Raw genomic sequence first — 27,929 nt, 5'->3', positions numbered from 1 at the left:
TATCACGCCTGTATTCTCTACCGGGGTAGGTAGGATAGTGGCTGTGGGTTGTTTGGTCTCTATTATGTCTGGTACTTCAATAAACGCCAACCTTAACTACTCGTACTATATTGTTGATTAGTAAAGATAATATCGAAAAAAAAAACTCGACACAACACAACATAACCAACTTATGCACGTCCCACTGTTGGGCACCGGCGTCTTCTCAATCATTGTTTTAAGTTTACGCGGTTATTATCATAATTAAAACACATACTTACGAGTTCTTACCGCGTTTAAAGTAGGGATATGAGATTCCCGATATTTCGACACTGTTGCAAGTGCCATGATCACGGGATGACTGATGAGATTGGAGTGGAATAGTACTTTAAACGCGGTAAGAACCCGTTATTATGTGTCTCTTCTCAATCAATCTGAGGTCTTATGGAAACGTAACACATAACAAAATAGGTATCAAATAAATGTCTAATAAAATTAAATTATTATTTTATTCGTCCGTCGATCAATATAATAAACTTTGGTCAATTATTTTAAACATTACTACTTAAAACTATACGCGTTTAATTAATTACGCTTCCTTTTCAGGTTTCTCGGGGGAACTCCTTTCTTCAGGGACGTCGTTCCACTTCTGGACCTCACAGGATCCGAAGATGACGAATATGGTATTAGCAAAGACGTAAAATGCTGACGTCACGAAGAACACTTTGCGCCATTCGACAGGATCCGTCTGTGAATTATATTTCATTATTATTTTAAATTCAGGTGTAACTTATTTCCATGCTGGACAGCTTCTTCCGGGGAATATCATGAAGATCGGCAGAAGACCCGGGAAAATATTCAGCTGAGTCCGTCAGTTCCATGCTTCAGTTTTTATTTGACACCAGTTCAGCACAGAAGTAGAACCAGTATCCAGTAGGAATTTACTTTATTTCTGCAGCACTTCCTACTTCTTTACATTTACTGGTCTATTAAGAGGAGATATTTAAAGTTTAATTCGGGTGGAATTCGATCCCGCAGTTTTATTAGCCTGGACGAGCGAAGACCCAAATTCATCCAAGATATTTGAACGGACTGGAAGTTTTTTTTTTTTTTTGATGTGACTTATTGTAGATTTGCCGCAGATGGCATTAACTACTTGGCCGGACAAATGGGGAGCGCTGAAGGCTCTCACCCGGTACAACGTTTAAGACAACAGGCCTGAGGGTGCCCAGTTGGGCGCGAACCTCGGCTGCTCAGGGCGTCGTCTGAGAGGAAAAATATTTGAAAGAATTAATCGACCCTAGTGGATCGATAGCGCTGAATGAGGGAAATCGTCGACCACGCCGGCGGGGTCGGTATCGGGGACCTGAAGTTTTTGGTGTCGCGAGCTGATTGGCTGCCTCTATGGCTAGAGTAATCGGGTCGTCGGGATCGTATATTACGTCCTTCGGACGCCGATACTTTTCAGTACCGTCCCTAAGCGGAATGTACGGACTGGTAGAGGACCTGTTGGTGTAATGGTTAAAACCCTCGTCTCGGCTTGACAAGAGCTGCGGATGCCCTTTATTGCTCTCCACTAGTTCTGTCCTACATACATATATAAACTCACTCCTTTTTCCCACCTTTTTTTTCTTTTTTTCTTTTTTGACGTGACGTATTGTAGATTTGCCGCAGATGGCATTAACTACTTGGCCGGACAAATGGAGAGCGCTGAAGGCTCTCACCCGGTACAACGTTTAAGACAACAGGCCCGAAGGTGCCCAGTTGGGCGCGAACCTCGGCTCAGGGCGTTGTCTGAGAGGAAAAAATATTTGAAAGAATTAATCGACCCTAGTGGGTCGATAGCAATAAGCGCTGAATGAGGGAAATCGTAGACCACGCTGGCGAGGTCGGTATCGGGGTCCTAAAGTGTTTGGTGTCGCGTGCCTTTTTCCCACCGGCTACAGACTATGGAATTCCGTTTGCTTCGATCCTGACACACTTCTCCTGCTTCGTAACGTAATCGTTTCAAATAATCGTAATCATAAAAGAACTTCTGGGCCTATCTGTCCTTAATTCTGTTCGACAGTTATATAAACAAAAGTTATGGAATATGCGGTTCGCACTAGTTCTGCTGATGTAAGTGAATCTCGTTCGAATTCAGAACTTTTAGATCTTTTTCATTGTGAGTAGCTATTTCCTAAGTACGAGTAATTGCTATCAAAATGACATTGTCGAAATCACTTTGTGACACTGTCCTTTGTTTGGTAAGGACTTTTCAGGCTTGAATCACCTGATTGTCCGAAAAAGTAAGATGATTCCGTGCTTCGGAGGGCACGTTAAGCCGTTGGTCCCGGCTATTAGCCGTAAAAACACCTCCACCAACCCGCATTGGAGCAGCGTGGTGGAGTATGCTCCGTACCCCCTCCGGTTGATTGAGGGGAGGCCTGTGCCCAGCCGTGGGACGTATATAGGCAGTTTATGATGATGAATACTAAATAGGTAATTATCACGTTAAATCTGTACAACGCCATCTATATTGTTTTTGGTGAACATAGCCTGGAAAGTTCCCCATTCACGTAAACAATATTGCTATTTGACATTTGTAAACATTGCGCACTTACTTTTGTGATAATACTACTGCTCTCAGGTGGGGAGGTGCTCGTCGTAATCAAATAATTCAGCAATTCTCTTGAATAATGTTAAATTTTCATAAACAATGTTAACTCTCCAACTCTTCATAACAGATTACCGCAACCGAACAAAATTCCACGTCACCGCCTTTTAAAAAAGGCGGGAAAACGTTCCCGTTCGAAAAAGAAGAAATCAAAATAAAAAACAAATGAAATAATATGCCAGTTCCAAATTAAAAATAATAAAGTCGTGACACAGATTCACGACTATATTCCGTCTGTTATTAAGTTATTTAATCTAATAATAATTAAATAATAAAATAAACATGACGAACCCTAACAATTTAACACGCGCAAATCTCGAATTGCAATATTGCGTTCTTAGATGAATTGCAACTATGTGGCCTTTTTAGATCTCCAGGTTTCCCCACTGCCATAGAATACAGAATAATACTAGGTATAGAACGGCAACTTTCCACTCCCCAGCGGCTGAGCTAGATTTACCTCGCCCCCCCCCCCCCCCCTCGGTGTTACTTCTTCAATCGTTTGGGCGTCAGACGTCACAGACACAGATGCGCGTGTGCGATAACGTCAATGTGTAGTGTCTGTGTAACACGAGGTGTTTTGTATGAAATGTCCGAGGTGTGCCGCTGTTCTCATGGCGTCCATTGCACCAGCTGTGTTCCTTTCACCAAACTACTGTAGTTGTTTCTCGTCTGCAGTACCAGATGTTGCTAGTTGTCTGCATTTTCACCCATCTTGCGACTAGTGGAATTATTAACCATTAGCTTCCGCCAGAGATTTTCTCGTGCCGTAACGTGGTAGTTCAGTTGGAAGAACGCTTAACTCTCACTTTGAGGTACAAGTTCGAATCCACGGGTGGTTTGATTTTCGAATTTGTGAGGACATAATTTAGTAGGAGTACGAGGATATGGTGGACTACAATGTCCTTGTTTTCCTACCAGTAGGAGCGCCCAGGAGGAGTAGACGGAAACGGGGTCTCCGAATCTATGTCACACACACATACACATTCAAACAAACACACACACACACATTTTGAATGTTTATTATACTTTTATATGAGTACGAAATGTGGTTCGTGGGGGGAGACCAGGATCCCAAGATACAGGGTCAACCTAGTTTGGGCTCCTGTCTTCTGCATACGGTCCCAATTTAAATACTTTTTTTGTTAGTATGGTAGTTTATAAGATTGTTTGTAGAAGAAGAAATAAACGTTTTTTTTATTATTATTATTATTATATGTTTGAATCATAAATCACGTGCTCAGCGGTGAAGGAAAACATCGTGAAGGAACTCATGTTCCCCGGATAAATACGTGTTTACGGAGGTATGCAAACTAACTCACCCGGTACAAAATTGAAGACAACAGGCTTGAGGGTGCCCAATTGGGTCGTATACTAGGTTCAAGATAAATTATGAAATTCTGATTACTAAATAAAGACACATCTAAAACTAACGAAAAACATTTTCTTTTTTCTATTAAACTTATTTATGAATTTTAATCAAGAAAAACGTAATAATAAGTCCGACATTTTGTCACGTTTTTCTATGACGTCACAGAGTGCTTTTTCATACAAATTCCATAGTCATTTCGTGTTTTGACGTTTAGTAAAAAGTAACTGATTTGACTAGTTGGAAACTAGCCTATTGGGCTCGAACCTCGGCGCAGGGCGTCGTCTTATATTTTTGAAAGAACTAATCGACCCCAGCGGGCCGCTGTTGCTGTATAACAACAATTGAGCATAACATAAGAAAGTTTATCACGCCTGTATTCTCTACCGGGGTAGGTAGGATAGTGGCTGTGGGTTGTTTGGTCTCTATTATGTCTGGTACTTCAATAAACGCCAACCTTAACTACTCGTACTATATTGTTGATTAGTAAAGATAATATCGAAAAAAAAAACTCGACACAACACAACATAACCAACTTATGCACGTCCCACTGTTGGGCACCGGCGTCTTCTCAATCATTGTTTTAAGTTTACGCGGTTATTATCATAATTAAAACACATACTTACGAGTTCTTACCGCGTTTAAAGTAGGGATATGAGATTCCCGATATTTCGACACTGTTGCAAGTGCCATGATCACGGGATGACTGATGAGATTGGAGTGGAATAGTACTTTAAACGCGGTAAGAACCCGTTATTATGTGTCTCTTCTCAATCAATCTGAGGTCTTATGGAAACGTAACACATAACAAAATAGGTATCAAATAAATGTCTAATAAAATTAAATTATTATTTTATTCGTCCGTCGATCAATATAATAAACTTTGGTCAATTATTTTAAACATTACTACTTAAAACTATACGCGTTTAATTAATTACGCTTCCTTTTCAGGTTTCTCGGGGGAACTCCTTTCTTCAGGGACGTCGTTCCACTTCTGGACCTCACAGGATCCGAAGATGACGAATATGGTATTAGCAAAGACGTAAAATGCTGACGTCACGAAGAACACTTTGCGCCATTCGACAGGATCCGTCTGTGAATTATATTTCATTATTATTTTAAATTCAGGTGTAACTTATTTCCATGCTGGACAGCTTCTTCCGGGGAATATCATGAAGATCGGCAGAAGACCCGGGAAAATATTCAGCTGAGTCCGTCAGTTCCATGCTTCAGTTTTTATTTGACACCAGTTCAGCACAGAAGTAGAACCAGTATCCAGTAGGAATTTACTTTATTTCTGCAGCACTTCCTACTTCTTTACATTTACTGGTCTATTAAGAGGAGATATTTAAAGTTTAATTCGGGTGGAATTCGATCCCGCAGTTTTATTAGCCTGGACGAGCGAAGACCCAAATTCATCCAAGATATTTGAACGGACTGGAAGTTTTTTTTTTTTTTTGATGTGACTTATTGTAGATTTGCCGCAGATGGCATTAACTACTTGGCCGGACAAATGGGGAGCGCTGAAGGCTCTCACCCGGTACAACGTTTAAGACAACAGGCCTGAGGGTGCCCAGTTGGGCGCGAACCTCGGCTGCTCAGGGCGTCGTCTGAGAGGAAAAATATTTGAAAGAATTAATCGACCCTAGTGGATCGATAGCGCTGAATGAGGGAAATCGTCGACCACGCCGGCGGGGTCGGTATCGGGGACCTGAAGTTTTTGGTGTCGCGAGCTGATTGGCTGCCTCTATGGCTAGAGTAATCGGGTCGTCGGGATCGTATATTACGTCCTTCGGACGCCGATACTTTTCAGTACCGTCCCTAAGCGGAATGTACGGACTGGTAGAGGACCTGTTGGTGTAATGGTTAAAACCCTCGTCTCGGCTTGACAAGAGCTGCGGATGCCCTTTATTGCTCTCCACTAGTTCTGTCCTACATACATATATAAACTCACTCCTTTTTCCCACCTTTTTTTTCTTTTTTTCTTTTTTGACGTGACGTATTGTAGATTTGCCGCAGATGGCATTAACTACTTGGCCGGACAAATGGAGAGCGCTGAAGGCTCTCACCCGGTACAACGTTTAAGACAACAGGCCCGAAGGTGCCCAGTTGGGCGCGAACCTCGGCTCAGGGCGTTGTCTGAGAGGAAAAAATATTTGAAAGAATTAATCGACCCTAGTGGGTCGATAGCAATAAGCGCTGAATGAGGGAAATCGTAGACCACGCTGGCGAGGTCGGTATCGGGGTCCTAAAGTGTTTGGTGTCGCGTGCCTTTTTCCCACCGGCTACAGACTATGGAATTCCGTTTGCTTCGATCCTGACACACTTCTCCTGCTTCGTAACGTAATCGTTTCAAATAATCGTAATCATAAAAGAACTTCTGGGCCTATCTGTCCTTAATTCTGTTCGACAGTTATATAAACAAAAGTTATGGAATATGCGGTTCGCACTAGTTCTGCTGATGTAAGTGAATCTCGTTCGAATTCAGAACTTTTAGATCTTTTTCATTGTGAGTAGCTATTTCCTAAGTACGAGTAATTGCTATCAAAATGGTTAAAAATATCGATGTGACTGACTGACCTCGGGGATCGCCGGTTCAAACCCTGGTACGGGGTTTGCACCAATGAACTCATTAGTACAAGCCAGATGCAGTCTTTGGCGCAGGACAGTGACGCTTCCTACTCCATTTGTCCTTCCGGAAACCTTCCACCGGATCATGAGTTAAAGATAACCTGTCCAGGTGTGGTTTTCTGAATGGATCGGACCTGAGCTGCGAGGGTGGTGTTACGCCACAGACTATGGGTCACCTGACGTCTTGTCCCGTGTGTCTGGACAATTATACTCGGGAGGAACTTATGAATGCTGCCAAAAATGCTTTCCAGGTGACGAAATACTGGCCTGAAAATATCTGAATGTCATCGAAATGGCGAGAAAAGAAGTGTAGTTTTCACTAACGCTGTTGGCTCGACCATTATAGAAGACGATACGTCTCAGCACCTATCACGTTGGTTTAACAGAAAGCTCGGTGAGGTGTGGGTACTGACCTCATCATTAAGCATAGCTCCAGCAGCGAGTGGAGCGATGATGGAAATGATGTTGGCGAAGCAGTTGGTGATGCCCATCAGAGACCCCGCGAAGTTCGGAGACATGTCGATGTGCACTAACTGAAAGTAGGAAAGGAAAAATAAATACATACATAAACTCACGCCTATTTCCCAAAGACTATGGAATTCCATTTGCTTACACATTTGCACATTTTGCATTTGCTTATTTATTCACATATCAGCACCAATTGACAAAACGACATAATTATATCGTCAGAATCGATAAAATTACCGTGACATAATTTTATCACGTTATGCATATTAGAACAAACAAAAGAGAAGGTGCAGGTCGTGTCGTATCGGGAGGTGAAGGTTTTGGCGGGAAGAAGAGAGGAATGGCGATTACTCCTCCGACAAGAGCTCAGCTCTTAAATACAGAGAGAGAGACGCTTATTAGCCCTGCAGGACTAGACTAATGATAAGGAACCACTTACAATGAAGCCAGCGTAGTGAGCCGCGTTGATGGCCATTACGAGCACTAACACTGATACTGCCAGGGTCATGCTGTCAGACGGGATGTACGACAGACCGATCAACACCGTCGCTGCACCGTATAAGGCTAAAAGATTTTCATAGTATTATAATACAATCAGATTAAACTTATAGCCCCAAGACCCAAAAAATGGTTATTAGTCCAAAGGCCTCCATCAACCGGCACTGAAGCAGCGCAGCGTGGTGGAATATGCTCTATGCAATATACGTCCCACTGCTGGGCAACGGCCTCTCTTCATCCTTCCACCTTACATGGTTGATAGCCATGCTAGCTTAGTTGGAAGAACGCTTGACTCTCATTATGTCGCAGGTTTGAATCCCATCATGGGCCTGAACCAATGACTTTTGCATTTGCTTTCGAATCCATGTTTGAATCACAAATTATTATCAAATTAAATCAAATATACTTATTACTTGATCATGAGTAAAGGAGAACATTTCCGAGAAATGTGTTATGTACAGTCATGAGCAATATAATGTACCCACTTTGGGACTCTGTCGCACTAACATATTTGACAGTTAGTGAGACTACCAGTTCAATTTTTTTTTCAAGTTGATGTGACATGGTACCAAAGTGAATACATACGAGTATTAATGCTCGTGACCGTAGATATGTGACTTAACTTGTATTGGACTGGTCTTCCTAACATGAAATAAATGTGGAAGGTCAGACAGGCAGTCGTTGTTGTAAAAGACCGGAGCTGTCAAATCTTCAGATTAGGTAAGTTCAAATTCAAATGGTTATGATGGAGATGATGATAGACTGGACTAGAGTAGAGTTTCCTACGCACGGGTGGTGCTATGAAAATAAAACATACATAAATAAGCTTATGACTATGTATCTCAATTATTGGGGTAGTCAAAGATACATTCATTTCAGATACACTAAGTATCCACACGTAATTGACCGTGCTAACGACCTCCGTGGTCCAGTGGTTGAGCGTTGGGCTCACGATCCGGAGGTCCCGGGTTCGATTCCCGGTGGGGACATATCATAAAAATTACTTTGTGGTTCCTTGTTTGGTGAGGACATTACTGGCTGATGTCCAGATTGTCCGAAAGTAAGATGATCCGTGCTTCGGAAGGCACGTTAAGCCGGTGCCGGTTGCTACTTACTGATGTAAGTAAGTAGTCGTTACGTGAGCCATGTCAGGGGCCTTTGGCGGCTCAATAGTAACCCTGACACCAGGGTTGATGAGGTTGGTACTCCACCCATAGAAGAAGATTGACCGTGCTGTAAGAGTTTTCTGTGAGATATGAAAATAAATACTTCCAATTGATGAATTGCATACCTATGGAGTTGAACATTTTCCTTGTGGCAGTAATACCGATCAGCTTTTTCTTCATAATGTAGTCAGCAGTGAAGCCGACTGGGAAACTCATGATGTACGCTGCGATGTATGGCAGAGCTGACAACACTCCATTCTGTAAACAATGTACTTAAATGATGTTTAGTGAGTCGACAACCCAGGAATCACGATTGCTTTCGATCTGACAAAGTCACCCCCATTAGTCAAGACTCATCACACGGCCTTAACGAATAACATGACATAGCATCAGTCTTGTATCTCCATCTAGTAGTAACGGCCTCCGTGGTCCAGTAGTTGAGCGTTGGGCTCACGATCCGGAGGTCCCGGGTTCGAATCCCAGTGGGGACATATCACAAAAATCACTTTGTGATCCCTAGTTTGGTTAGGACATTATAAGCTGATCGCCTGATTGTCCAAAAAGTAAGATGATCCGTGCTTCGGAAGGCACGTTAAGCCGTTGGTCCCTGTTACTACTTACTGATGTAAGTAAGTAGTCTTTACATGAGTCATGTCTGGGGCCTTTGGCGGCTTAATAGTAACCCTGACACCAGGGTTGATGAGGTTGGTACTCCACCTCACAACCCACACGATAGAAGAAGAATAAGGTGTGTAGTGTATAGTCTTATTCCTAGCCAGCTATGTTTAAGTCCCATGTAGGGGGTGCCTTTTAAAACGTGGCAATATCATATTTTCTGGTGATTCAGCGTGATATGTGCTAACCAAACTTTTTGATACTTTGGGAATCGGACCTACTGCATACCTGAGCCGATCGCTTTAACCATTGGACTATGGAGTTCGCGAATTTCTCCTCCGTAACTTGTGGTCCAACAGAAAGAAAATATTAGAGTCTTGGTAAAAGTAATGGTTGTATTAGGCGATTCACCCACGACTCCGATTTTGAAGCGGTGCAGCACGCGGCGAGCCAGTGTACGGTCACGAGCATTAATATGTATACACTTGGGACCATGTCACATTAACTTTTTTGACAAATTGAACCGTATGTCTCACTAAATGGCAAATATGTTAGTGCGACAGAGTCCTAAAGTGGGTACATTATATTGCTCATGACTGTACGTGTGTTCTTTTTGACGTGACCTAATGTATGTAAACTTTATTGTTATTATTATTATTTTAGGTTTGTTCAAATCAAATCAAAAATCAAATCAATTTATTTGCGAGAACACATAGAATACAAAAAAGGTGGTAAAATAATTCAAATAACAATGTTGTGTGTTCGGCCTGCATGCAGATGTACAAATATACATAAAAAAATAAAAAAGAAATGGTACATTGAAAAGAAAATGATTGAAAATATATTTATTATTAAAAAATACAAAATTTTATTATTTAATTTTATTATTATTATTATTTTAATTTTATTATTATTTTATTATTGTTTCAAATGGCATTGATTTCTTGGCCGGACCAATGAAAGAGCCGAGGTCTCTCTTACGGTAAAGGCATTAACGCATTACATACAAGTCAATGCGACCTCGCTGAGAGTTTCACCGCCAACCGCGTTTGTCGCGGAGTCGCGTCCTGTGAACGTCGCCTTACTTTGACATATCACGCTAAATTATGCACGAAATGCTTTTAAAAATATAAAGGCATTTTTGCTTACTGACTGAATTATAAAGTGCTCGGTTTAATACTAGGTTACGATGTGAATGCAGCATGATTAATAACATTTAAATACTGGTTTGTAGTCAGGCTAGCCGTGTGACCCCGTTAGATTAAAACGGCACAATAGCTCGGCAGGATAAGCCTACTTGAATTCTTATGCGGCTTATGCTGAGTGAGGCATTTTTATAAAGGACACCACCATTGAGAACATTCCATACTTACATTCAATTTAAAATTTGCCTTAATGTTAACTTTCTGTTTACTTATTTCTACTTAGCCTCTTGAGTAAGTTGTTAAGTTACGAGGTATTCAGTGTTTTGTCGTAGCATCACGCCTGTATTCCATAAAGGTTAAGCAGAGGTGTATAGTATCAAATATAAATTCAAACTCATAAAGTCGAATTCAATGCTTTATAATCCAAGCGGGGACTCGAAGGTGGGATTATTTATGGATGTATGACTTATAGACTTATAGATTAAATTTTTATCCACACCTTCTTAATATCAGCCCCCAACACGTTCGCCATGTAGGAGGGTATCTCAGTCATCAGCGTGAAGAAGCCCCAGTTCTGGCCACCATGCGCTATCATCAGCGCCAGGAATGGAACAGACGTCCATATAGACTTCCATGGCGTCTTCAGTTTCTGAAAATATAAAGGTTATTATACCCACCAGTATAATCTGGGCATCTTCAAGGCAAGACTGAATGGGTACTTTCTAGGTAAGCATGTGCCACCCTCGGCCACATCATCACAGCAGATGATTGTGGTCAAATGCTTGCCTGTCATTCATAAAACAGTTATGTTCGGATTTTAACTTTTAAACAAATTTTCTGCCGCTAGAAGTGAAGCTAAGGGAATCTGATAGATCCGTGATATGAATAAACAAAACCAAGTGAGTAGGTAGGATCTCCCTTCAAAGAGGGACTGTTACTTCGCGTGATGATGACAAGAATGTAAAACTGAGTGGGCGAGTAATCAAGTAAAAATGAAGTATGTTCTCTATTAGCTTTGCCATCATCATCATCAGCCCATTAACGTCCCCACTGCTGGGGCACGGGCCTTCCCTATGGATGGATAGGGAGATCGGGCCTTAAACCATCACGCGGGCCCAGTGCGGATTGATGGTTATTAACGACTGCTCTTGCAGCCGGGACCAACGGCTTAATGTGCCTTCCGAAGCGCGGAGGAGCTCGAGATGAAATCTTTTTTTTGTGGTCACCCATCCTATGACCGGCCTAAAAAAATATAGTGGGTTATGTAAGTTTAATGTTTTTTTCCGCTCCGTTTCACATTTCCCAAGTCTTTGGAATAGATCTTGCTTGGAATTCATCTTGATGTGATCCGGAGACATGACTTTAATTTCTGGATTAGCTTTGCCATTTTACAGTACTTATATCAGTAAAAAATTAAAGCTCATGTGAAGATTATTATTATTATGTAAAAAGCTTATTATAAGATTAATGATGAACGTGACGAAGTTACGTATGTTTCTGATTTTACTTTTTTATTTACTAGATTCTCTCTCTCTCTCTCTCTCTCTCTCTCTCTCTCTCTCTCTCTCTCTCTCTCTCTTAGGCCTTTACATCTTTATCAGATGATTCAAACAGCGTTTTTGTGGCAGCTTACTAGATTAATGATTACCTAAATTATAAAAAATGCTTGGTATTAAATGTGTTCATTTCGTAATTAAATAACTTGTAATGTTTACCTACACTGATTTAAAAGATATGTTGCTGTTGCAGTTTCTTGTCATTTCTTCTCCTCAACCATAACGCCTTGCGAAATAACGTAGATTTAAAAATGTTAAATTGATCAAATGAAAGAATGATTGAAAAACAATGGTTCAGCAATAAACCCAAATCTAAAGAATCCTGCGTGCTCAGAAAATCCTCTTGAATTCTTTGAAATTCTCCTGATGATAAATGGGTCACATTTTGTTCTTTTACCTTATGCCCACCAACATGTCCAAGAGAGTTCTGTATATGGAACCGTTCTTCCTCGCTGATGACGTGTGAGGACTGCGGCGAGTCAGCGCCTATGAAGACGTAAATAGCCGTCCAGATGGCAGCCAAAGCCCCGTTCATGTAGAAGATGGACGGCCAGCCCCAGTACTCCGCGATGAATCCCGAACTCAGGTTCTGAAGGGCCATGCCGATTGGAGATCCTGCGAAATACACGAGGAAGTACTTACATAAGTACACCAAATATTTTGAAGGACTGTTCGTACACTTGAAGTGAAGAGATCGAATAATTTTGACTTAGACGGGTTACGAATCGGCTTGTCAAGTCGTGAATAAGCGGCCCTACTGACTAAGCAGCAGAGCAGGGATTCGTGCGATATCGAAACAAAACAATGAAAGCTATAATATGGCAGCAGTTACGAAACACCAAAACGAGAAACTAAAGGATCTCTAGAAAATGCAGAGGGTTGACGTCATCAATAACCGTTAAACATAAACAAGCCAAAATGAGATATTGGAACTGCTTTTTGATCATTTAAACTGACTTCTATTTAAACTACTGGATGAATGCAAATTAAACATTTGCCTATTCTCACCAAGGTAAGCAGAGACTATAGAACTACACTTGCTTCGATCCTGACCGTAGATTCTGACAAACGTGTTTTGCTTCCTCCATATTCAGCAATCGTTTCATAGTAGCTGGTTTAGAGAAGATCGTATTAAACCTTTTCTAAGGACATCTCCAATTGGTTCAATGTAGTAAAATCGTTTGCACAAATATTAGAAGTTTAATTTTCTCTCGTTTGGGTTACATCAGGTTATGCAAATGGAGTCGTGGGGGACAGGTTGTGCTAAACAAAGGAGCCTTTGCATCAAGATTCGCCGAAAAATACCTCTAGTAAGTAGATGACTGTAATAAATTGTTCGCTCACCAGAATACACGAGCGCTCCCAGGCGGCTCTTTTCGTCGAGTGGAACCCATTTGCCCAACAAATTGTGCGTCGCCGGGAACAGGAATCCTTGGGACAGACCCTGCATCACCCGACATAAACATACCAGCTGCCACCCGCCCTTGAAATTATAAAAACGAAAACTGTTTTAGTATGCAGTTTATCGTCATCTTGTACTGACAACAACATAAGCGCCCCAAAATTCTACACGGGTTCTATTATACAGGGTGTTAGTGATATCGTAACGAAAATTTGAGGGATGATTCAGGCCATGATTGTAATTATAAAAAATAATAGAAAATTCCAATTAATATTACCTTAGAATTATGATCTGAGTCATCCCCCTCAGTATTTGTTACGCTGTCACTAACACCCAGTATACGTACGGTCACGAGCATTAATATGTATACACTTTGGTACCATGTCACATTAACTTTTTTGACAAATTGAACCGTATGTCTCACTAAATGGCAAATATGTTAGTGCGACAGAGTCCTAAAGTGGGTACATTATATTGCTCATGACTGTACATAAAACACGCCTATTTCCCGTAGGGGTAGGCAGAGAATACCACTTACTACGACCTTGAGTTTCGCTTCTTCCACTCTCATCAAAGAATCATGCAAGGTTGCCGGTTTAGAGCATTCATAGACCTTTATTTGCGTAAGGAAATGCCTACCGTATCTTACCGTCGAGGGGGAAGCGAGAGGGTTGTTTCGAACTAAAACTCTTCGGTCCGTATCACCGCCATTATGCCAAAGCTATGAAGACGCTCTAGCATTCTTCCGTGGATAGACCTCTTAACCTGACTTGACTCTTGATCTACTATTATTACTTACATAATGTGAACATAAAGGTATGATGAGAGACACGGTAGCATTCACGCTCATGTTAATGAGGAGAAGCAGCTTCCCCCCAAACCTGGCGGCCAGTTCACCAGCCGGGACCTGCAGGATGACGTAGCCCCAAAAGAACGAGGATAATATCACGCTCTGGATCTGCACGCTCCAGTCGAAGGCCTGGAGGGAAACAAACGCCATATTTATTTATGTGGGCTAGATTAGATTAGAAAACAATATAGAATCTGAGCTAAACGAAAGCTCCCCACAGAGGATAGGTTATAGTCTAAGTAATTTTCTAAATACTCGACCGGTACTGAAATTGGTCCACAAAATACCAGGGACGTGCCTCGCGCGCGAGGCCCTTATTGTAGATTTGCCATAGATGGCATTAACTACTTGGCCGGACAAATAGGGCTGAGGGCTCTCACCCGGTACAAAATTTAAGACAACAGGCCTGAGGGTGCCCAGTTGGATGCGAACCTCGGCTCAGGGCGTCGTCTGAGAGGAAGAATATTTAAAAGAATTAATCGTCCCTAGTGGGTCGATAGCGATAAGCGCTGAATGATGGAAATCGTTGACCACGCCACCGGCGGATAGGACATCACCACTATAATTGTTGACCAGTCCATACACAAAATTACAATTTGCCATAATGTTTATTGTCTATTTATTTGTACTCTCTTGTGTAAGTTGTTTTTATTACGTGTTTTGTTTTTTATCTGTTCCTGTGGTGTCCGTTTATAATAAACGCTTCTTTCTTTCTTAATTCAGCGGTTTTATTATCATTTTTACCCATAACATATTCAAGAATAAAATTATGGAGGAGATGTAGTCACAGCTTGTTAGGTCTTCTAAAATCGGTAGACCCTGTAATTGTGGGTATTGTAGATCAGACATTGTCTGGCAATTATTTTAGACAAGGTTTGAAACCCTTTTATGTGGGTATATTGTTATAGCATAATTGTCTTCAAAGGCTATCTCCTAATTGTTTTTCTTGATTGATTTAAAAGTATTTTGTTTTGTCAGGCAGTGTTATCTAAAAATAAATGACAGTATGTAAAATAAACAGCTTGTATCTGTATGTCTCACAGCTGGGCAAAGGTTTCTTTTCAACAGTAATAACCCTGACACCAGGGTTGATGAGGTTGGCATTCCCCCTCACAACTCACACGATAAGAAGAACAAGTGAGGGTATGGATAGATCTGTCGTGGCCAGATCTTAGAATTGATCATTTTATAATGACGTTCGATCATTTCATAATATGGTCATATTTCATGAAATAGAATATCACTCGCTGGCCACATCATGATGTAGTTTGACCAGATGAACACAAAACGTTCAACGATATGAGCAACTAAATGCATGATTACTTCATGATATTGCCAAACGTTGGCAATCATATCGTAAAATAAGTAACATTATCCACCGGTATTGGCGCTGGTGTCGATTATATTTCAAACTTGATTGATATTATAATCGATGAATCAATGTTATAGTATAATTTTCCATATATCGAATAGGTACATAATTTTGCACCTAAGAAATTAATCGACTATTCGCATTTTCATTACACCACATAGCATGGACACCGCCTACATTGACGATATGGTCAAACGTTGATTTAAATATCATTAATCGTTGACGTTTCAATGATATGCTACATACCATATATACTACATACCTCCCTATCCTTAGCCTATCTCTTTAGGGATAGAAGCGTCTCATCATCATCAGCCCATTAACGTCCCCACTGCTGGGGCACGGGCCTTCCCTATGGATGGATAGGGAGATCGGCCTTAAGCCATCACGCGGGCCCCGTGCGGATTGATGGTTATTAATGACTGCTAATGCAGCCGGGACCAACGGCTTAACGTGCCTTCCGAAGCACGGAGGAGCTCGAGATGAAAACTTTTTTTTGTGGTCATCCTATGACCGGCCTTTACGAAAGTTGCTTAACTTCAACAATCGCAGACCGAGCGCGTTTACCGCTGCGCCACAGAGCGTCTCACCTATGTTATAATAAAATATAATATTTGTGCAGCTTGAAAACTCTGGCGAATGGCTTGGCTGCCAGCCACACCTATTCTCTTCTGTCATGTGTCATTCTGGTGTCAGCCGTGTGTGGTGTCATTGAGCCGCCAAATGCCCCTCAAATTCAAATTCAAATTCAAAAATATCTTTATTCAGTAGGTAACATAGTTACACTTTGAATCGTCAATTTTTACATAACGAACGTCTCATCCGCCTAAAACTACTGCAGCTTCTCACAACCTGTATAGCCGGGGAAAAGAAGCTGCAAGAAAAACCTCGGCACAGGGCCCTAGACGTTCTTTAAAAAAAAAAAAAAAATAAACATAAAATATTGATATACAATCACATGGCTCATGTAACGATTACTCACTTACATCAGTAAGCAGTAACCGGGACCAACGGCTCAACGTGCCTTCCGAAGCACGGATCATCTTACTTTCTGACAATCAGGTGATCAGCCTGTAATGTCCTAACCAAACCTATTAGGTACCTTATATTTATTAAACTGTATATTATGTTGTTGTTGGGGAGGCCTGTGCCCAGCATTGGTACGTATATAGGCTGTTTATGTTATGTTATATTATGTTTGTATAATCTTGAGTACTGATATGATTTATATCAAGTGCTCTACGCAATCACTTTTCTGGTCAGACCAAACGACAAAATACTTGAAAAGGATAAACAGTTAAGTACTTTCTTGTTGTGAATTTAAGTCAAGAATTCAAGATAACAATTCGATAATATATGACATGTGATGATTGTATTTTCTTTTGTTCTCGGTATAGATATTTGTTATGATAAATACATCAGTAGGCATAGTAAATATGAAGTACTACCACAGATTAGGTAATAGTTATTACGTAACTGCTATGAACTAATACGCAACTAGCACAGGATACTACATAGTTGAGTAGTTTTTATTGATCAGACAGCCACCGTGGTCTAGTAGTTGAGTGTTGGGTTCACGATCTGGAGGTCCCGGGTTCGAATCCCGGTGGGGATATATCACAAAAATCACTTTGTGATCCCTAGTTTGGTAAGGATATTACAGGCTGATCACCTGATCTTACATTCGGACGATCGGGTGATCAGCCTTCAATATTCTAACCAAACTAGAGATCACAAAGTTATTTTTTGGGATAGGTCTCCAATGGGAATCAAACCTGAACCTACTGATCGTGAGCTCAATACTTAAACCACTAAAGTAAGGAGGCTGTTACACTGTTAAATTAATTATAGACACTTTGGTCCTGAGGTTCACACTCGGACTCGCACCAGTGCATTATCGCAGTTTTTAATAACACCGTGGTCTTGACCATCTTCTTCTATCGTGTGGGTTGTGAGGTGGAGTACCAACCTCATCAACCCTGGTGTCAGAGTTACTAAGGACCCGCTAAAGGCCTCTGACATGTAACGACTATTTACTTACATCAGTAAGTAATAACCGGGACCAAGGGCTTAACGTGCCTTCCGAAGCACAGATCACCTTATTTTCGGACAATCAGGTGACCAGCCTGTAATGTCCTAACCAAACTAGGGACGCCAAAGTATTTTTTGTGATATGTCCCCACCAGAATTCGAACCCAGGACCTCCGAAACGTGAGCCCAACGCTCAACCACTGGCCCATGGAGGTCTTGGCCATACGGCTGACCACCTATCACGTCGGTCTAACAGAAAGCTCGGTGAGATGTGGGGACTTAGTTCATCTTCTGATAGATGTAGCTCTGACTACTTCATTTTGGATATTCGTGAGTTTATGCTATTTATAAAGCAATCAGGTTCCTTACTCCTTCTTTAGTCTGGTCAGTCATGGCGACGATGGCAAGACTCATGTTGATCCTCATGCTGTAGCTAATAGCCATCGACAGCGCCAACATCAGGATCTGGACATGCCTGATGCCCAGCACACTCCCTGAAAACAATATAACATAACAAATACTTTACACAAACAGGAAAACACAAAATAGAAAACAAAAGAGAAATAGAATGAGCAACAACAACAACAAAATATTCAAAAAAATAATAATAAAAAAAGTTTATTTAGGTAAAATCTACGACACACATATACATTTAAAACATTAAAATATACACACATAACATTAATATTATATTATATTCAACAACGTAAACAACAACAAAATTTTCAACAACGAAAACAACAACAAATTTTTCAACAACGAAATATTCTGACTCCGTATCTGGCTTTGAAACTTAACCCTTTCGGGGATATAGAAGCCAAGATAATTGGGCCGTAAAAAACCTTTGACATGACTCATGTAACGACTTCATACTTCATTCTGCCCCTTCGAGGGTACAGTCATGAGCAATATAATGTACCCACTTTAGGACTCTATCGCACTAACATATTTGACAATTAGTGAGACTTATAGTTCAATTTGTCAAAAAAGTTAATGTGACATGGTACCAAAATGTATACATATTTAATGATCCTGATCGTACATGCCCTCTGTATCCCAAGGGGTAAGCAAAGGCCAAGGAAAAATAAACATCAACCAACGGATCAAGCTTGGATCATTTTTCGGACAATCAGGTGATCAGCGTGTAATGTCCTAACCAAACTAGGGATCACAAAGTGTTTTTTGAGATATGCCCTTACCCTTGTATAATGCCTTTATTGGCATTCAACTGTCTTCAGTAAAATGGATAACGACCTGCGTGGTCTAGTGGTAAGAGCGTTGGTCTCTCAATCTGGTGGTCCCGGGTTTGATTCACTGTACATTCACAGATGATCAAGGGGGTTAAAAGGCTACATTGAAACAATCCGCCAAAAATACATTTGGTGCCAAAAATACAATTCAGCGAACGTATTTTTGGCGGATTGTTTAAAATTTTGCAATTTGACATTTGCGTATAAAATAAGTGCGAAATATCATCATCATCAGCCCATTAACGTCCCCACTGCTGGGGCACGGGCCTTCCCTATGGATGGATAGGGCGATCGGGCCTTAAACCACCACGCGGGCCCAGTGCGGATTGGTGGTTATTAACGACTGCTAATGCAGCCGGGACCAACGGCTTAACGTGCCTTCCGAAGCACGGAGGAGCTCGAGATGGAAACTTTATTTTTTTTTTGTGGTCACCCATCCTATGACCGGCCTCTGCGAAAGTTGCTTAACTTCAACAATCGCAGACCGAGCACGTTTACCGCTGCGCCACCGAGCTCCTCAAATAGCGAAATATCATATTATAGCAATATTTATTTTTGGACGGGTGTCTAAAGACCTCAACGGCTGCAGAGGCGGAGATGGGAGCCATCGGTACGGCAATGCAGGACGGAAGGGGCATGTCACAGGGACTGTAACCTGGAACCTGACAGAGGGCAGCAGTAACTGTCAGTACTATTCAGAGGCAGAGGACAGGAGTCCTAGTATGGCTTTGTAATAGACTACTCTGGGCGCCATCCCACTCGCGTCAGACAGAGTACTGCGGGGCGGAAGGCAAGAGGGAAACCACTGCCCTATTTTTCCCTAAAAAGTAGCATGGAGAGTATTCGGAAAATGCTACACCGACAAGAGCGTGGCTCTTAAATTGATGATGATGATGTCTAAAAAGGCTTTTGTTACCGGGGTAAGAAAATATGTATACCTACTTACTATTTCTTTTAAAAATAACTAGCTAAACGTGTTTTTGGTTTTTGGCTTTAACTTGGTTCTTTTTAAGTCCAACATAGAAAAAGAAAATAAGAATGTGAGTTATGAAGTTGTTTTAGTCAGTTTGACTCGTAATATAGGTATTTCCTTCGGAGTTAGTCACTGTTTGGTCGGAAAGAGATGTTGTAAACAAACAGCTTTGTGACTGTGTGTTTGAAAATCATAAACGGTTGGTCCACTGCGGATCTTCATCAACATAATTCCAGAGAATTATGTTCTCAGAAGACGACGTTCTGAGTTGAGGTTCGCGCTCACCCGGAACTCTCAGGACTTTATCTCTCTAGCGCTATCCCGTTTTCACAGGGTCCGCTCACCTAAGCTGAAGAATTGACAGGTCCAGTTTTTTTACAGAGCGAATATCTATCGGCACAGGCGTGATGCTATGTTATTTGATAAAAAAAAGAATTCCTGCTAGCCCTTTTTGGAGAACGCGTCACTTATATGGTACGGGTTCAAATCCTGGCTCGGGGTCTAAGAGTGAGTATTTGTTTTTTGTCAAATAATCGGACACCACCGCTCTAACCACTTTAAGTGGTTAGAGCGTTAGGCTCACGTACTGGAGGTCCCGGTGCGATTCCCGATAGGACATTGTTGAAATCACTTTGTGAGACTGTCCTTTGTTTGGTAAGGACTTTTCAGGCTTGAATCACATGATTGTCCGAAAAAACTAAGATGATTCCGAGCTTCGGAGGGCACGTTAAGCCGTTGGTCCCGGTTATTAGCCGTAAAAACACCTCCACCAAACCGCATTGGAGCAGCGTGGTAGAGTATGCTCCATTCCCCCTCCGGTTGATTGTGGGGAGGCCTGTGCCCAGCAGTGGGACGTATATAGGCTGTTTATGTATGTATGAGTTTGAATTCATGTTTGGATTATTATTGATATCACGTACTTTCCAGGATTTGTGCCCTGTTAATGGCAATAGGCTCGCCCCTTATTACATGGGTCTTAAACACAGCTGGCGAGGATTGTCATTTCGTCTCCTCAGCCATAACACCTTGCGAAATGACGTAAATTCAAAAATGTTACATTGACCTTCAACAAGTTTATCCATGATAATTACGTTGAATAAATGATTCTGATTCTGATTGGCGTGACGCTATGTTATTATCTGTTTCTATCGTGTGGGTTGTGAGGTGGATGACCAACCCCACCAATCCTGATGTCAGGGTTACGTATTATTGAGCCGCCAAAGGCCCCTGACGTGACTCAAGTAACGACTACGTACTTACATCAGTAAGTAGTAACCGGGACCATTGGCTTAACGTGCCTTTCGAATCACGGATCATCTTATTTCTGGACAATCAGGTGATCAGCCTGCAATGTCCTAACTAAGGATCACAAAGTGATTTGTTCCCACCGGGATTCGAACTCGGGACCTCCGGATCGTGAGTAAAACGCTCAACCACTGGACCACGGAGGCCGCCAATGCCTATGGCTATGTTATTATAATGTTAATAATATTTATAAAAACAGAAAGCGTTCAAATACGTCACTTCCTTCTTTATTTTTTCCACCTATAATTATGAGATTAAACGAACTTACCTGTAAGTGAAGTTCTATCTCAATTATACGAAGCTCCTTGTTCGAGAGGTTTTAAACAGTGTAGTCTACGTCTTATGCTCCAGCATCGTCACAATTTTCAAAGCTCATATCCAAAGCTAAAAAAAAAAAGTTAGTTTCCCGCTTCCTGAACGCAGCTGTCAACTAATGTCATTATGTTTAAAGCATGTTTCATGGACAACTCCATCACCTGTGGAAGCTTTAGGGCGGGATATTAAAATTGAAGGGAGGGAGTCCTCTCGAACAAGGAGCTTCGTATAATTGAGATAGAACTTCACTTACAGGTAAGTTCGTTTAATCTCATAATTATACTCGCTCCTTGTTCGAGAGGTTTTAAACAGTGTAGATGTTCAAAGTTTAGTTGGGAATGAAACATTTAAATTGAAACGAGTACCAATAATATGATTATTCATTAGTGAATAAAGTACATTGTTATCACGAAAGCTAATTAAGCTGCCCATGACTTTAATCCCAATAAAGGCAGTGAGAGGCACAGCCGTCGCCTGATAAACTCAGCGCGGCGTTCCACCAAACGTTTTGATATTATCATGTAAAAAACAATAAGAATAATAACTGTTCGCTAAACAAGTTTCACCAGTTCTCAAGAATGGAATCGATATTATGTATGTTATATAATATATGGTTATACTATACTGTACTAGAATAGATACATAGTTCTAAATAATTAAGTTGAAGTTGAGCAAGTACATTAAATACCTATTTCACATTACTATCAATTTCACAACAAAAGAACTACACAAGAACAAATTTCTGAATGAGCTCAACATCAAGATTGGCTATAAGAGCCTCACAGGGACCTCACCATAGAGCACATTTCCGAAGCTCTTGAACAACAACGATAGTTATAGTCGAAAGGACTGTGAGACTTCATCATATAGTATAACACTCATTTTTCATTGGCATACCAAGGGCTACAATAATTATCAAAGTTACACATTATTTGTTTACATACATAAAAGAAGAAGAAATACATAAAGAAGAACGGGTAATGACGAGGGCACCCAGACACAAGATTGATTGTAACATCCTGTGCTAAGTTGGCAATTGTTGTCGACATTGAGTAGTTAAATGAATCCTAAGACAACATGTCAAATTGATTAGAGAAAATACAAATATAAGTGCAAGTAAGAATTTCGATACATTTATTCAAATGACCTTTTTCATTAAAATATTCAGAACCACTGAACTAAACTTTCCTCTTTATTATAAGATATTGTTAAATGAGGCTGAAAGTATAAAGAGAGGAAGTGCATTTACATTATGTACTTGTGTGATAATTATCTTCGTAATAATTAAGATTTTGTTTTTATTAAAATAGATTACCTGAGCCCAAGTTATTGTGTATTACCTAATATCGACCATATGGGCTTGGTAATAATATTTAGTATATTTCTTTTATGTGGTAATAATAAATATAACTTGTTGTGGATTTTTTTCCTATTCCTCTATGCAACCTTTCACCCACCAATCAGATGATAGAACAACGTACACACAACACATTAACACACGTAACATTGTTTACGCAGCTATCTCTTTAGTGTAATAATTATTGAATTTGCTTTTAGGACAGTAATAGTGACGTCCTATTATTTACTGGAAAAAATAAATAAATGAATAAAACATATTTTACCCTTAGGTGTGCAGTTACATATAAGGATAACATTAATTTATTAATTATCGGTCGTGTAGGTATATTATCATCGTTCGTAAAAATCATCCTTTCCTTTAACCTAACTTAACATGATCCTGTTGTTTGCACAGGGATTCACTTCTCGTACCCATCCTGAAGATTTAATATGTCAGGTTATTTAGTGAAGGGACCTGCCTGATTTACGTTACAACACTAACCGAAAAATAAGATAAACATATATTTATCATGAAAATATTATTGTTACTTCTCCACTGCAGTTTGGTTCCGATTGATTAAGTGGAGGGACATTATTGTTGTAATTTTTATATTAATTGTAAACTGTGTTTTGGGCTGATCAGCAACAACATAATAAATCTACAACAACATAATTTAGAGAAAACGCTAATGGTGATGTAAGTTATATGTTACTAATGAACTATTTTTCCTTCCTTTTCACCTATGAGTTAATAATAAAAAGGGCAACTATTCTATCTAACCGAACTAGGTATCAATATTTTACAATTTCGAATGTAATACTTGAAGGAAATTTTCATTGAAGTTATAATATTATCAGGTAGGTACCCCAATTTATACTGAGATTAGTATTGTTATTCCTGATTAACAAAGACAGGATTTGAATCCCATGTCTTAATGATAATGCTAAAACTTTTAGTGATAGACATTCGGAATTAATTTTACCAGAATTTTGAAAAATATATTTGCTTGTGCAAATTTTCCCATTATAACTTTATAGGGAATTCTTCCTCCTCATGAGGTACTATTCTTAAACGGCCTTGCTGCCTGGGCCACTGTTGATACTAATGGCTGTGAGACTGCTAATACATCTGGTTGTAGCTCTGCTACTACTGCTGGCTGTAGGGCTGCTGGTACTGCTGGTTATAGCACTGCTGATCATGACTGGTTGCATCACTGCTTTTATTGCTGGCTGTGGGGCGGCCTGCTGATACTGTTCCTTGTGGGCTTTCTGTTCATGCTGTTGGCTGTGGGGCTGCCTGCTGATACTGTTGTCTCTGTTCCAAAGATCCTGTTGCTATCTCGTTTACTCACTCTTCGGGCAATGTTATTCATTATTATTTATGTGCTATTTGAATTTTATGATGTTGGTTGAAAGAATTTAATAGCAGTATTCTCTAACCATGTCTTGTGTACAGTTATCTCTTTTGAAAGTAATCTCTGACATTACATACTTTGATTTCTAGCACAGTTGAGGTTGATTAATAGAACAGAGGCTTTTAGGTTTTGAATTGTCGGTTATTTCTTCAGAATTTGTACTCTCATTATTTTATAATAATCGATTTGACATAATAGTCTATTGTTTCTCAGCATTAGTCTAATCTTGAGTTTCAACATGGGTAGGTAAGCCCCGACAATTCAATGGTTTATCTTCGATTCCTCAAGTGACAAACCAAACATGGAAATAAAAGTATAAAAAATAGTTGGTCTATGTTCTAGCTATCTACTAGCGTTTAGCAAAAGGCGATACTTGTAGTGGTAGCTTTATGTTATTTGAGTTGATACCATCAAGTCCATTGTCTATCCTCTAAGTGATAGCTCTAGGTATGGAAATGAGAAATAGGTATATAGCGCTTGCTAATGCCGACCATAATCGTGGTAGTTCTTATATTAATAGGGTTCATACCATAAAGTCCATTGTCTATCCTCTAAGTGATAGCTCTAAGTATGGAAATGAGAAATAGGTATATAGCGCTTGCCAATGCCGACCATAATCGTGGTAGCTCTTATGTTAATATGGTTCATACCATCAAGTCCATTGTCTATCCTCTAAGTGATAGCTCTAAGTATGGAAATGAGAAATAGGTATGTTAGCGCTTGTCAATGGCGACTTTCTTAGTGGTAGCTCTTACATTCATTGTGTTGATACCTTCAAGTCCATTGTCTATCCTCTAAGTGATAGCTCTAGGCATGGAAATGATGAATAGGTATATTAGCGCTTGGCAATGGCGACCTTCCTGGTGGTAGATCTTTTGTTAATTAGGTTGATACCATCAAGTCCATTGTCTATCCTCTAAGTGATAGCTCTAAGTATGGAAATGAGAAATAGGTATGTTAGCGCTTGTCAGTGGCGACCTTCCTAGTGGTAGCTCTTATGTTCATTGCATTGATACCTTCAAGTCTATTGTCTATCCTCTAAGTGATAGCTCTAGGTATGGAAATGAGAAATAGATATGTTAGCGCTTGTCAATGGCGACTTTCTTAGTGGTAGCTCTTACATTCATTGCATTGATACCTTCAAGTCTATTGTCTATCCTCTAAGTGATAGCTCTAGGTATGGAAATGACAAATAGGTATATTATCGCTTATCAATGGCGACCTTCCTAATGGTAGCTCTTATGTGCATTGTGCCTTTAAGTCCATTGTCTATCCTCTAAGTGATAGCTCTAGGTATGGAAATGTAAAATAGGTATATTAGCGCTTAGCAATGGTCTTAGTGGTTGATTTTTATGTTAATAGGGTTGATACATCGAGTCCATTGTCTATCCTCTATTGTGATAGCTCTAAAGGGAAACAAATAGTCTGTCTATTCTCTAGTCAGACAGTTCACTACTAGTGCTTAACTAGGTGACTCTCCAAGTGGTGTTCTCTTGTTGGTTAGGTTGGTACCAATAATCATCACCCATACGTTGGAAGCTTGAATTATAATAAGATTAGAGTAATTTGGAAGAAATTGCTTACTATAATAAGGCTATCTTTTGCCTGTACTCTCTTAACACTCTTTCTGTTTTTATTGTTAGGGTATATTATCATCATCTTATATTGTAAGTATCATTCGGAGAAGATAACATTATTAACACCACTTAACAGAGACTGTGAGAAGGGATTATGTACTGTTATAATATATATAATATCATTTTTAAGTATGGTTATCTTGTAGTAAACCAATTATAATCCTCTAAATGTTTTAAGTGTTATCTTGAATAAGTTATGTATCTTGTCTACCAATGGTGTAGATGACCTCTGTGATATTGAGTACTACTGTGTCATAGGTACTTCTTGATGAACAGGGTAAACATGAAGTGCTTCTGTCATCTAATTATCTGAACTTGTCAAATTATTTCCGAGTTAATTATTTACTTTTCTATGCCATTCTGCGGTTATATTTCACTGGTTCTCTTTGTTTTATAAAAAAACTGCTCATTTCATTCGCTGATAGTAAGTTATCAACCGCAACATAAGCCAAGAACACAATTACAAAAAGAAACAAAAATTTTTTTTTTTTGACAGATGAAAATAAAAACGCGGCAATCAGGGACTGAAGACAAGGCTTAGGCCTATTTTGATCGTGATTTTCGAATATTAAATTACTAAAGTCAAGACTGTATAGTCCTGAGATCTTTGCCTGCCTTATATAAGGCGAATTTAAACAACATCAACATCGGAATAAAGTATAACTTTTAAATCACTGTTATAACACGAACACGATACAATTTTAATATTATTATTATTTCTGTTAATAAAACTAGTTACTTTTATTAGTAATAAGAACCAACTTAAGTTACTTCTTCGAATGTTAGGATTATAAAATTATAACCTCAAAAAAAAGTAATTTGTTTTCGACAATAAAAGGAATTAAATTGAATTGATCATAATTATATCTTCTCTTGTTTTAGTAGATGGATAATGTTAAGACTTACCAGTATAATCCACGTTTTGTTTTATCAAAAAGAACTTACGCTCGTCGTCATCCACATTTTTTCTTTGGTACTGTTTCTAGCTTTTTTAGAGAAAAAAGCACTTGATTATGTAAGTAACAGATTTTTCGCACTATATCAATCATGTTTTTGTATTAAATATTAGTTTTCAATTAGTTTATTTACGGAGGCGAAGTGACGCGCCGGTGCACAAAAACCGTAATGACATTAGTTGACAGCTGCGTTCAGGAAGCGGGAAACTAACTTTTTTTTTTTAGCTTTGGATATGAGCTTTGAAAATTGTGACGATGCTGGAGCATAAGACGTAGACTACACTGTTTAAAACCTCTCGAACAAGGAGCGAGTATAATTTAAAATCGGACTTTCATCAATGAGTTTTTAATCCATAGACCATTAAAGACTATACATCTCACCATCTACAGAATCTTCGGTGAGGTGTGGGTGCTTCAGTTCATCTTGTGATTGATGTACCTCTGACTACCCTATTGGGTTATAGCTGTGAGCTTATATTATATTATAATTTAAATAATACTCACTTGGCTTCATTGTTTTTGTTAGATTTTCCTCCACAGACATCTTAATAAAAATAAATTAAAAACAAAATATCCCAAATGTCACTTCACTAATTCTTAGTAAATAAATAATATCTATTTGGAGAGTATGTCACTGCGTTCAATTGCTTTGAATATTTAATAGTTACTTTTTTATTTTTTTACTGTAAATGTTTGATTGATATTTGTGTATGCGCCATTTTACTGCCACGAATTACTCGATAAAGAAATCACAACAATATTTACAAAAGAAAACACATCAAAATTGTTACAACAATCGACTTTGTCTACCTATTCTGTGGTCGAATTTATTTTTTAATAAGAGTCAAGCGTCTTTTTTTTTCATTAAAAGACGTTCATTATATCGACTGTAATAAAACTAGTCAACCGTTTTACTCCCATGCGTCTGCGCTCGCGTCGCGACGGCTATTGTTTCAACAACCGATTGTGTGAATCGTGCGCATGTAATAGTAACTGAGTGCA

The 27,929-nt window shown here is 39.7% G+C and overlaps 1 protein-coding gene across 2 annotated transcripts; it reads right to left on the bottom strand.

The window, feature by feature from the left end:
* Window positions 1-469: 469 nt before the first annotated feature.
* Window positions 470-27,929, bottom strand: LOC126371734 (putative inorganic phosphate cotransporter). 2 transcript variants are annotated; one of them, XM_050017073.1, is made up of 10 exons: window positions 27,432-27,929; window positions 18,108-18,232; window positions 14,285-14,464; window positions 13,428-13,566; window positions 12,481-12,698; window positions 11,027-11,176; window positions 8,893-9,025; window positions 7,543-7,667; window positions 7,049-7,168; window positions 470-727 (listed from the first exon to the last, which is right to left on the bottom strand). In XM_050017073.1, the coding sequence occupies exons 1-10, from the start codon at window positions 27,469-27,471 to the stop codon at window positions 569-571; spliced, it is 1,389 nt and encodes a 462-aa protein (XP_049873030.1). In that variant the 5' UTR covers window positions 27,472-27,929; the 3' UTR covers window positions 470-568. The 2 variants fall into 2 exon arrangements, with proteins under 2 accessions (XP_049873030.1, XP_049873028.1); XM_050017071.1 differs by lacking the exon at window positions 470-727 and adding an exon at window positions 4,840-5,097 and having other exon boundaries at window positions 27,432-27,928.

Source organism: Pectinophora gossypiella, chromosome 13 (assembly GCF_024362695.1).
Source record: "Pectinophora gossypiella chromosome 13, ilPecGoss1.1, whole genome shotgun sequence".
Classification (NCBI taxonomy): domain Eukaryota; kingdom Metazoa; phylum Arthropoda; class Insecta; order Lepidoptera; family Gelechiidae; genus Pectinophora; species Pectinophora gossypiella.
This window is presented reverse-complemented; position numbering and strand designations above follow the sequence as displayed.

Coding starts and splice junctions, on each gene's coding strand:
- LOC126371734 (XM_050017073.1), bottom strand. CDS start 27,471: ATGTCTGTGGAGGAAAATCTAACAAAAACAATGAAGCCAA. Junction 7,668..8,892: donor GAAAATGTTCAACTCCATAG/GTATGCAATTCA, acceptor AAAATCTTTTAG/CCTTATACGGTGCAGCGACG. Junction 7,169..7,542: donor CTCACTACGCTGGCTTCATT/GTAAGTGGTTCC, acceptor TCCTACTTTCAG/TTAGTGCACATCGACATGTC.